Below are 12,129 nucleotides of genomic sequence, written 5' to 3'. Positions count from 1 at the left end.
TGCGGGTTTGACTTGTCTTAGTTTCAGCCTTTCTTCGTATCGTAAACTGCAGGAGGACATGGTCACTCACCCCTAAGGATCAAACCAGGAACAAGCTTTTTCATATTTTGCTATATACTGTTACAGGCTTCAGTAAACGGACATGGGTGCAGCCTCGCCCCAGCCCAGCCCGGCCGTGCCTCCGACAGAGAAGATGCTGAACTATTTTCAGAATACTTTATTTTGTACATACATATTTGTTAGCACATGGCTGCTGCCTCAGTTCAGCCCAACCAACCAACGAGGAGTGTGTGCAGAAGGAAGGCCTGGGGAGCAGAAGGAGGGGTGCAGGGGTCACCTTGGCGGAAAGGCCTCTGGTTGGAGCTGCTGCTTGCCCCCAGCTGAAGACGGCCTATTTGGGTGGCAAGAAGGAAGAGGGCAAATCCCCACACGTGGAGGGAGAGGCAGCTGCGGAAGAGGCAGGCATCCACAAGGAACGCCAAATAAGCTGCGCCTCCCTCCCGGCCACTCTACCTGGTGTAACTACCAAAGAGGGAGGGTGGGAGCCAGGTCCAGAGCAAGCAGGCAGAAAGAAGCCCCTTTTCAGAGGACAGCCAGCGGGAAATGGCAGCTCTGTGCGGGAGGAATTGCAACAAGATCGCCCTGTATCCACGCTCCCCCAGGTCAAGGAAGGAAGGGAGGGACAAAGATCTGACCGAGAGAAAAGGTGGCTGAAGATGTCAATTCGGACCCATTGCAAAGCTGGCATGAACCAGGCTCTCCTTGCCCTATATCCACTCCCTAGTTACGCAACTCCTGGCGAAGGCGGGACCTCCTCTCTCGGTGAAGCTGGTGGCAGCGCAAGGACACCTCTGCTCCCCAAAGTGCAACCCTCCCCACCCATCTGCAGGCATTTATTTGTCTGCTGAAGCTTGTGCTTCTGACCCCCAGCCCCCCCCCCCCCCCGGGAATTGTAGAGACAGAAATTGGGAAGGGAAGGAAAGGAAGGAGAAGCCTCGGCCTCTTCCCTGGACAGTGATAAAGTGCAGAGAGAATCCAGGGAAGCGAGCGAGGGAGACGGAGGGCAAGGAGGGACAGAACGAGGGCCCCTAAGGCCGGACAGGGAGGGCAAGAGCATTTGCCAAAGGAAGCAGGCGACAAGCGAGCTGGAGCTACAAGAGCCCACCCCAGAGCCAGCCCCGCTTCCCCCGCAGGAAAGACCAGAAATGTATGGCAACCCCATGGAGGAGGAGGAGGAGCTGAGCAAGCCGAACTCCTCCGCACACTCCAGGAAACACCCCGAACCCGAACGCGTAGCTGCCTTGGTTGGTTGCAATTGGCACCATCACACACAGCTGCCGGAGCCCCATAACCCTGTGCGGGCAGGGAGGGGGGAGGGGCCCTGCCGAAGGGCCAGCCCTCCCCAAGCGCATCGTCCACCCCTTTCGGGCAGCAGGTGGGCCGGAGGGAAACGCGCCCCCTCCCCCCGCCCGCCCCCCGGGGCTACTGCAGGTATCGGTAGGCCTTGAAACAGTGGTTGCCGGAGTCTGCCACCACCACGTGTCCGTCAGAGGTCAGGGCCAGGCCCTGCGGCCCATACAGCGGGTCCGCCGTGGTGTTGATGTAGGACAGGAAGGAGCCCGAGCTGTCGAAGACCTGGAACGAGAGGAAGGGCAGCCGTGAAGGCAAAGGCGACAGGCCAGAGAGAATCATGGCATGACCTAAATGCGTGTGTGGCACACTCCCAGGGCTGCAGCTGCTCGCACGGAGAAAAACGGGTTTCGGCAAGAAAGATGGAAGTGCCTCAGTGCAAATGTAAGGCACAGTAGCCTTCTCACAGACCAAGGCAAACCTCACACTGTGAGGCCTTCTCTCACAGACTAAGGCCTACCTCAAACAGTGAGGCCTTCTCTCATAGACTAAGGCCTACCTCACACCGAGGCTTCTCTCACAGACTAAGGCCTACCTCACACTGTGAGGCCTTCTCTCACAGACTAAGGCCTACCTCACACCGAGGCTTCTCTCACAGACTAAGGACTACCTCACACTGTGAGGCCTTCTCTCACAGACTAAGGCCTACCTCACACCGAGGCTTCTCTCACAGACTAAGGCCTACCTCACACCGAGGCTTCTCTCACAGACTAAGGCCTACCTCACACTTTGAGGCCTTCTCTCACAGACTAAGGCCTATTTCACACTGTGAGGCCTTCTCTCACAGACTAAGGCCTACCTCACACCGAGGCTTCTCTCACAGAGTAAGGCCTACTTCACACTGTGAGGCCTTCTCTCACAGACTAAGGCCCACCTCACATCATGAGGCCTTCTCTCACAGACTAAGGCCTACCTCATACTGTGAGGCCTTCTCTCACAGACTAAGGCCTACCTCACACCGAGGCTTCTCTCACAGAGTAAGGCCTATCTCACACTGTGAGGCCTTCTCTCACAGACTGACCTTTCTCTCTCTGACTGACGGCTACTAAGCTACAGACACACCTGCTTATATTCCCACCTTTGGGAATCGTGTTTTACTTGCTCATTAGAAAATGCTTCTGTGCAGCCAGAAAGGGGGCAGAAAGAAGAGCAAGCGAGACGGAGAATGGACTGGAAAGCAGTCCCCACATACATCTGCCTTGGTGTAGGAAGTGGGCCAATTGGAACAGGCAAGGGCAAACCTCAACCCTCCATAGAATCCTTGAGTTGGAAGAGACATCGTGGGTCATCCAGTCCAACCCCATTCTGCCAAGAAGCAGGAAAATCGCACTCCAGGTGTTTTGGACTTCAGCATAGGCCAAAGTTTTCCTGTGCCTGCTCAAGGGCATCACTTTAGGAATCCGAGACATCTGAAGGAGGTGAGGTTCCCTACTGTTTTGCAGCAAATCAATGGAAATTGAAGCACGACAACCCATAGAGGAGTTGCTGACAAACTGCAGAGATAAAGCTTGACTTCAGGAGCTTGTTTGTAGCATGGTATGCCCAGAAATAGGGTGGAGTGTCTGAAAGCTAGGTCTAAATATGTTGGTGTTAGGCATGCGTATGTAAGAGAATTAGTTAGCGAAGATCTAAACTATGTAAGAAGTGAGGAAAATTTTGCAGAAGTATTGATGAAAGCTTTAGGTGAAGAAAAGTATCTAAGGTTTTCAGAAATGTTGGGTTTAGTCAGTGCATGAGAAGGGGTGTCAGGTTTTACAATGTATTGTAATGTAATATAGCCGAGTCATGCACTGCTAATAGGCTTCTATTGGAAATGCTGAGTCATGCATTAACTGTATATAGAACTTCATTTGGGGAATGTGTTCCGGCCTAGTCCAGGTTATTGTGAATGATGTAATCCTGGGTCTGAGTTAAGTTAATGAGTTGGGAACCAATCAGAGATTGCTATGTGTAGTTGTATAGAATTGTATATAAGGAAGTCATGTACAGTGTATATTTCTCCTTGTGCTGTGATGTTGTTCGTCGAAGGCTCTATGTACTTAAAGAACCTGTCTGCTAAGACAAGATATAACTGTATGCTGTGGTAAGTTTGTAATGTCATCTAGACTGGGGGAAAGACAATGGTAAAACTGACAATGGCCAGGCATGTGCTCAAGTGTCTGTAAAAAGTTCCAGAGTGACTGCAGTTTGTGGGAGCAGTTGACTGAAAATACTGTGCAGGAAGAAGCTACTGGAAAGCGCTGAAGTTGTGCAACTGATCTGCTGCTGAATTGTGAAATTAATCTCAACAAGGGTGGAAGCCCCCTGCCCTCACCCGGGAGTCCTTTTGGGCCTGGCCTGACGTATCTCTCCATGGAAGCCCACCAGGGGTAAGGGCTACTGGGTGACCCTCCCATAGGCCCCACTCATTCCCCTCTTCCTACTCTGAGACTGACTTCCCCGACCTGCCCAACTGAGCCGATCCCCCACATACCTGGATCCGGCTGTTGCCCCAGTCGGCCACGATGATGTTCCCATTGGAGTCCACAGCCACACCGGTCGGGGCGTTGAACTGCCCGTTGCCCTCACCGTGGGACCCAAACTTGAAGAGGAACTCCCCGTCGGCGCTGTACACCTGAGGAAGAAGGCAGACATCACATCTTGGCCGAGTTCCTGCAGACCCAGCATTTTGGTCAGGCCTCGCTTGACCTCTTGGACGTCGGAGAGCCTGACCAGCTTGGCTGGATGTGATTTGGCCAAGGCTGGGAGGCTCACTGCCCCTGCAGTTCCTGCAAAGGATTCTTACTCTAAACCAGTGGTTCTCAACTTGTGGGTTCCCAGATGTTTTGGCCTTCAACTCCCAGAAATCCTAACACAGTGGTTCTCAACCTTCCTAATACTGCGACCCCTCAATACAGTTCCTCATGTTGTGGTGACCCCCAACCATAACATTATTTCCATTGCTACTTCATAACTGTAATTTTGTTATGTATTGTCATATGAATATCTGATATGCAGGATGTATATTCATTCATTCACTGATACACCCAAATTTGAATACTGATGGGGTTGGGGGGGATTGATTTTGTAGTTCACCTACATCCAGAGATCACTGTGGACTCAAACAATTATGGATCTGGACCAAACTCTACTCAATATGCCCAAATGTGAACACTGGTAGAGTTTGCGGAAAATAGATCCTTGACATTCGGGAGTTTTAGTTGCTGGGATATATAGTTCACTTACAATCAAAGAGCATTCTGTACTCCACCAATGATGGAATTGAACCAAACTTGGCACACATAACTCCCATGAACAAGAGAAAATACTGGGTTTGATGAGCATTGACCTTGAGTTTTGGAGTTGTAGTTCACCTACATTCAGAGAGCATTGTGGACTCAAACAATGATGTATCTGGACCAAACTTGGCACAAATACTCAATATGCCCAAATGTGAACACTAGTAGAGTTTGGGGAAAATAGACCTTGACATTTGGGAGTTGTAGTTGCTGGGATATATAGTTCACTTACAATCAAATAATGTTCTGAACCTAACCAATGATAGAATTGGGCCAAACTTCCCACACAGAACCCCCATGACCAACAGAAAATACTGTGTTTTTCTGATGGTCTTTGGCGACCCCTCTGTCACCCCCTTGTGACCCCCCTCGGGGTCCCGACCCCCAGCTTGAGAACCACTGTCCTAACAGCTGGTAAACTGGCTGGGATTTCTGGGAGTTGGAGGCCAAAACACCAGGGGACCCACAGGTTCAGAACTACTGGTCTACACCTTAATGTGCACGAAGACACTGGCATCAGGTGCCAAGAGAAGGGACGGCAACAGAGTGAACACAGTGAAGAGCCAGGGAAGCAGGAGAGAAGCACGATGAAGGAGTCATCCAGGCAAGAGCCACATTTACTCAGGGGAGCTGTGCTTAGATGACCGCCTGCAAGTCACCTTTGAAAAGTACAGCTGCCCTGAGCCATTGCTTTTGTGCTTTTGTGAATCTGGCACACAAAAGCTCCACTTTCAGTTCAGACCCCGTCTATCTTCGCAATCATATCATCTATGAACCGGCGCGAACTCTAAGGTCCTCCAAGGAGGCCCTCCTCTCGCTCCCACCTCCGTCACAAGCATGGTGGGTGGGGACGAGAGAGGGCCTTCTTGGTAGTGGCCCCCCACCTCTAATAAGGCAGGCCCCATCCCTCCCCTCTTTTCGTAAGAGTTTGAAGACTCTTTCCCCAGCATCAGCCCCAAAGGGAAGGCTGGTGGCAAGGTGGAAGGAGCTCCGTCCTCACCTTCACAGAATGGTTGTGGAAGTCGGTCACCACGATCTCATTCTTGTTGTTGACAGCAACAAAGTGTGGCCCTGAGAAAAGAAAAGCAGGAAGAGTTATGGGCCCATTGCGTGTCACAGCTTGAGGGTGGAGGAGGAGGTCAAGAAAAAGCCACAGGAACAGTATACAGCAGGCATGTGCAAACTTTGGCCCTTCAGGGGTTTTGGACTCCAACTCCCACCATTCCTAATAGCCTCAGGCCCTTTCCTTTTCCCCTCAGTCACAGAAAAGGAAGGGGCCTGAGGCTGTTAGGAATGGTGGCAGTTCTCACACCAAGCCTTCTCATCACACTCTGAGGCCTTTTCACAGACTTAAGGCCTACCGCACACAGAGGCTTCTCTCACAGACTAAGGCCTACCGCACACAGAGACTTCTTTCACAGACTAAGGCCTATCTCACACTGTGAAGCTTTCTATCACAGACTAAGGCCTACCTCACACTGTGAGGCCTTCTCTCACAGACTAAGGCTTACCTCATACAGAGGCTTCTCTCACAGACTAAGACCTATCTCACACTGTGAGGCCTTCTCTCACAGACTAAGGCCTACCTCATACTGTAAGGCCTTCTTTCACAGACTAAGGCCTACCTCACACAGAGGCTTCTCTCACAGACTAAGGCCTACCCCACACTGTGAGGCCTCCTCTCACAGACTAAGGCCTACCTCACACTGTGAGGCCTTCTCTCACAGACTAAGGCTTACCTCACACAGAGGCTTGTTTCACAGACCAAGGCCTACCTCACACTGTAAGACCTTTTCTCACAGACTAAGGCCTACCTCACACTGTAAGACCTTTTCTCACAGACTAAGGCCTACCTCACACTGTGAGTCCTTTTCTCACAGACTAAGGCCTACCTCACATAGAGGCTTCTCTCACAGACTAAGGCCTACCTCACACTGTGAGTCCTTCTCTCACAGACTAAGGCCTACCTCACATAGAGGCTTCTCTCACAGACTAAGCCCTATTTCACACTGTGAGGCCTTTTCTCACAGACTGAGACCTTTCTCTCTCTGAGGTTTACCTCAGACTGACGGCTACTAAGCTACAGGCACACTTGCTTCTATTGAACTGCAGCTTTTGCTGAGTCATTGCATCCATTTAACCCCATTCAGTGCTTGAGTCATATTTTTGTAATTTAAAATATCTAGTTAATTTTTAATATTTCGCCATGGGGAGAAGGCCCCCTTCCTTTCTCTTCTCAGTGGGTCTCGCTCATGGGTGATGAACCCAGAACCTCCAGCCTCAAAGCACCTGAGACTCTTTAAGGGGAACATCAGGCTGTCTGTACAGGATAAGAGTAAGGTCTAGCACAGGCATGGGCAAACTTTGACCCTCCGGGTGTCTTGGATTTCAACTCCCACCATTCCTAACAGCCTCAGGCCCCTTCCTTTTCCCCCTCAGCCACTTAAGCTAGATGATAGAGTGATAGACCTAAAAGATGCCTACCTTCATATCCCAACAAATAGATATAACACTTAAGTGGCTGAGGGGGAAAAGGAAAGGGCCTGAGGCTGTTAGGAATGGTGGGAGTTAGAGTCCAAAACACCTGGAGGGAGGTCCCAAGTTGGCCCATGTCTGCTCTAGAAGATCCTAGATTTCCCTAAGGCGCTCTCCTCCCTTGAAATCTCTATGTCCCCCAACATGGCCTGATCTGTGAACAATCACATCCGCAAAAGTCCGAACTGCGAATGTGGAAGGACCGCAGGACAGAAAAAGATTGCAGACGTCTGGCATCAGAGGAGAGGAAGCCACAGAGAGGAGGGAGCAAGCTTGTTTTCTGCTTCCCTGGAGACTAGGACGTGGAACAATGGCTTCAAACTACAAGAGAGGAGAGTCCATCTGAACATGAGGAAGAACTTCCTGACTGTGAGAGCCGTTCAGCAGTGGAACTCTCTGCCCTGGAGTGTGGTGGAGGCTCCTTCTTTGGAAGCTTTGAAACAGAGGCTGGATGGCCATCTGCCAGGGGTGATTTGAATGCAATATTCCTGCTTCTTGGCACAATGGGGTTGGACTGGATGATGGCCCAGGAGGTCTCTTCCAACTCCTTGATTCTATGACTCTATCTTCCCCCCTTCCTTTGCTCCCTCTTTCCCTCCTTCTTTTCCTTTTTTCTTCCCTTCTCTCCTTCCTCTCTAACTTTTCTTCCTTCCCCCTTTTTCTTTCCCTCCCTCTTTCTCTCCTTTCTTCCTTCTCTACCTCTTTCCTTCCTTCCTTCTCTCTTTGCTTCCATGCTTCCTTCTACCTTTCTTTCCTTCTCTTTCTTTCTTTCTTTCTTTCTTTCTTTCTTTCTTTCTTTCTTTCTCCCCTTCCCTCCCTATTTCTCTACATCTTCCCCCTTCCTTTGTTCCCTCTTTCCTTCCTTCTTTTCCTTCTTTCTTTCCTTCTCTCCTTCCTTCCTTCCTCTCTAACTTTCCTTCCTTCCCCCTTTTCTTTCCCTCCCTCTTTCTCTTTCTTCCTTCTCTACCTCTTTCCTTCCTTCCTTCTCTCTTTGCTTCCATCTCCCTTTCCTTCCTTCTTTCTTTCTTTCTTTCTTTCTTTCTTTCCCTCCCTCTTTCCTTTCTTTTCTTCCTTTCTTTTTTCTTTCTCTCTGCCCCGGAGGGAGTGTGGTGGAGGCTCCTTCTTTGGAAACTTTGAAACAGAGGCTGGATGGCCATCTGTCAGGGGTGATTTGAATGCAATATTCCTGCTTTTTGGCAGAATGGGGTTGCACTGGATGATGGCCCAGGAGGTCTCTTCCAACTCTTGGATTCTAAGATTCTATGATCAGCCGTCTTTCTTCTGCCAAAAAGACACGCGTAAAGCCCGACCACGGAGGAACGAGTACCGACTTGGAAAGAGAGAAAGGCGGCGAAGGGCCGACGTTAGTAACCACACCAGCTGCCAGGATGTTAATGGAGAAGGGCTGGAGGAAGTGGCCTTCTGGCAGCAGGCTCAGGCGACAGAGCGGGAAGCAAGGCAAGAACCTTCCGAGGGATGCCCCGGGGTTCTGCCCGGAGAGTACTCACCAGCCCGGCCCCGGCAGAAGCCAAAGGCATGCATAACGAGAGGAAACCTGCCTGTGCATTACCATCGAGGGTACCTGCAAACTGGCGCTCCGAGGTCCCGCGGCTGCCGAACTTGGTCACAAGCTTCCCGTTGGACTGGAAGATGAAGACGCAGCAGGCCTTGTTGTCCACCACGATGATGTGCCCGTTGCGGTCCACGGCCACCCCCTTTGGTCCCATCAAGCGGCCAGCCCCGATCTTGGTCTGGGAGGCAAAATAATAATAATAAATATATTGTCGAAGGCTTTGTTGGCTGGAATCATTGAATAGTTGTAGGTTTTTTTCGGGCTATATGGCCATGTTCTAGAGGCATTCTCTCCTGATGTTTCGCCTGCATCTATGGCTGGCATCCTCAAAGGTTGTGAGGTCTGTTGGAAGTAGGGAAAAGGGTTTATATATCTGTGGAAGGACCAGGGTGGGACAAAGGACTCCAACAGACTCCAACAGACAAGTTGGAGCTAGGTGTGAATGTTTTCACTGGCCACCTTGATTAGCATTTGATGGCCTGGCAGTTTTTTGGCGTGGCTTGTTAGTGCCTGAGGGAATCTTTTGTTGAGATAATAATAAACTTTAATATATACCCCGCCACCATCTCCCCAGAGGAGACTCGGGGTGGCTTACTGAGGCCAAGCCCGGTAATACAATTACAGCATCATAATAATAATAATAATAATAATAATAATACTTTATTTATATACTTCTCCATTTCCCCGAGGGGACTCAGAGCGATTCCCAGGTAATATCACAAAACATACAAAGTAAAAAACAACATAACTATAAGATTAACAAAACAATATATAAGCATAAAAATTGTCGCCATAACACACATATATTAAAAGAATCCTGCCTGTTCAAGGCAATTAAATTTTTTTAAAAGGCTGGGCCAAGATTTGTGCAAGCCCAAAAATTCTGGGGGGGGGGGGGGGGGGGGGGGCGGAAATTAAGTGCAATGCCAAGGCAGTACTGAATAATAAGTATTGAACGGTAAAAGTAACATCGCAATAAAATAAATAATACATAAGAATACAGTAAACAATGCAAAATACAAAGTGAAAAATCACACAGTGGGCGGGCCAAATATATGACATAAAATGGTAAAATTCTGGAATAGATAACAATGAAAAGGATGTATTTGTAAGGGAGGAGCTCATAGGACGGAGGTTTAGCACAGCTGGCAAATCGTCAGCAATTGTAAGATCTATCAACCAAAAGGTTGCAAGTTCGAACCCCAAGTTTGGCGTGAGCTACCAACTGTCAGCCTAGCTCATAGTTTACCTAAGCAATTCGAAAACAGCTTTAGCTGTGATTAGAGAAATTTCCATCGTTCTTGGAGTTCAGAATGCTCTTTGATGGTAGGGGAACTATAAATCCCAGCAACTACAACTCCCAAATGACAACATCAATCCCAACTCCACCAGTATTCAAACTTGAATGTATTGGGTATTTGTGCCAAACGTGGTCCAGTGAATGAAAATACATCCTGCTTATCAGATCTTTACATTACAATTCATAACAGGAGCAAAATGACAGTTTTGAAGTAGCAGCGAAAATAATTTTATGGTGGGGGGGTCACCATAACATGAGGAACTGTATTAAAGGGTTGCGGCATGAGGAAGGTCGAGAAACCCTGCCTTAGCATCTTGCCTTTGCATTTCCCATATAAGGAGAGCGTGGGAGCCCTTACCTTGAACTTGCCTTCGGGAGAGAAGATGCTGACCCAGCGATTGTCATAGTCGGCAATGATGATGTCCCCATTGAGGTCCACCGTGACCCCCGTGGGGCGCTGCAGTTGCCCAGGGGAGCGGCCCCGCACCCCAAAGCGCAGGCGGAACTGTCCCTCGTTGGAGAAGATCTTAGCACGGAAGCGAGAGAAAGAGAGATGTTGCATCACAACCTGGACCAGACGAGGCAGCGTACAGCTAGAGGCACATGGACAGACAGAAGGATGGATGGATGGATGGATGGACGCTCCCTACCTGCACGCACTGGTTATTGCTGTCGGCCACCACAATGCGGCCACTGCTGGAGGTGGAAATGCCCTGCAGATTAGTGAATTCGCCCTTTTCCCGGCCCCGGGTTCCTGTGAGGAGAGGTACATGTCAGCTGGAAGTGGTACAAGAAGGCTCAACACAACAGAGGCTGTGACTGCTCCCACCACTATTCTCCCCACAATGTGTTCGCTGTCGGTCCCTGAGCAACATGTAGTAGTAATAATAATAATAATAATAATAATAATAATCCTTTCTTAGAATCCTAGAATCAAAGAGTTGGAAGAGACATCTCCTGGGCCATCCTCCAGTCCAACCCCATTCTGCCAAGAAGCAGGAATATTGCATTCAAATCACCCCAGACAGATGGCCATCCAGCCTCATAGAATCAAAGAGTTGGAAGAGACCTCCTGGGCCATCCTCCAGTCCAACCCCATTCCCCCAAGAAGCAGGAATATTGCATTCAAATCACCCCTGACAGATGGCCATCCAGCCTCTGCTTAAAAGCCTCCAAAGAAGGAGCCTCCACCACACTCCAGGGCAGAGAGTTCCACTGCTGAATGGCTCTCACAGTCAGGAAGTTCTTCCTCATGTTCAGATGGAATCTCCTTTCTTTCCTGTAGAACCCTAGAATCGTAGAGTTGGAAGAGACCTCCTGGGCCATCCAGTCCAACCCCATTCTGCCAAGAAGCAGGAATATTGCATTCAAATCACCCCTGACAGATGGCCATCCAGCCTCTGCTTAAAAGCCTCCAAAGAAGGAGCCTCCACCACACTCCCTCCGGGGCAGAGAGTTCCACTGCTGAACGGCTCTCACAGTCAGGAAGTTCTTCCTCATGTTCAGATGGAATCTCCTCTCTTGTAGTTTGAAGCCATTGTTCCATTGCGTCCTAGTCTCCAGGGAAGCAGAAAACAAGCTTGCTCCCTCCTCCTCCCTGTGGCTTCCTCTCACATATTTGTACATGGCCCTCATCATATCTCCTCTCAGCCTTCTCTTCTTCAGGCTAAACATGCCCAGTTCCCTAAGCCGCTCCTCATAGGGCTTGTTCTCCAGACCCTTGATCATTTGAGTCGCCCTCCTCTGGACACATTCCAGCTTAGAGTCAATATCTCTCTTGAATTGTGGTGCCCAGAATTGGACACAATGTGATTCCAGGTGTGGTCTAACCAAAGCGGAATAGATGGGTAGCATTACTTCCTTAGATCTAGACACTATGCTCCTATTGATGCAGGCCAAAATCCCATTGGCTTTTTTTGCCGCCACATCACATTGTTGGGGTGGCAAAAAAAGCCAATGGGATTTTGGCCTGCATCAATAGGAGCATAGTGTCTAGATCTATGGTAGTGGGATATCTTTATACCCCACTACCA

General features: G+C 49.6%; 1 protein-coding gene across 2 annotated transcripts in view; it reads right to left on the bottom strand.

Annotated features, from left to right (window-relative positions):
* Window positions 1–202: 202 nt before the first annotated feature.
* The window catches only part of TRIM3 (tripartite motif containing 3), a 33,417-nt gene continuing 21,490 nt past the window's right edge, over window positions 203–12,129 (bottom strand). Inside the window, exons 7-12 of one of the 2 annotated variants that reach the window (XM_067466386.1) lie at window positions 10,747–10,850; window positions 10,455–10,622; window positions 8,794–8,974; window positions 5,689–5,759; window positions 3,884–4,024; window positions 203–1,635 (exon numbers count right to left, since the gene is read on the bottom strand). In XM_067466386.1, coding sequence (XP_067322487.1) covers window positions 1,483–1,635; window positions 3,884–4,024; window positions 5,689–5,759; window positions 8,794–8,974; window positions 10,455–10,622; window positions 10,747–10,850 — 818 coding nt within the window. In that variant the 3' untranslated portion in view covers window positions 203–1,482. The remainder of the gene's footprint in view (window positions 1,636–3,883; window positions 4,025–5,688; window positions 5,760–8,793; window positions 8,975–10,454; window positions 10,623–10,746; window positions 10,851–12,129) is intronic. The other variant, XM_067466387.1, reaches the window with a different exon arrangement.

The sequence above is a fragment of the Anolis sagrei genome, chromosome 3 (genome assembly GCF_037176765.1).
Source record: "Anolis sagrei isolate rAnoSag1 chromosome 3, rAnoSag1.mat, whole genome shotgun sequence".
Lineage (NCBI taxonomy): Eukaryota > Metazoa > Chordata > Lepidosauria > Squamata > Dactyloidae > Anolis > Anolis sagrei.
The sequence above is the reverse complement of the archived record's forward strand: the minus strand, read 5'-3'. Positions and strand labels throughout refer to the sequence as shown.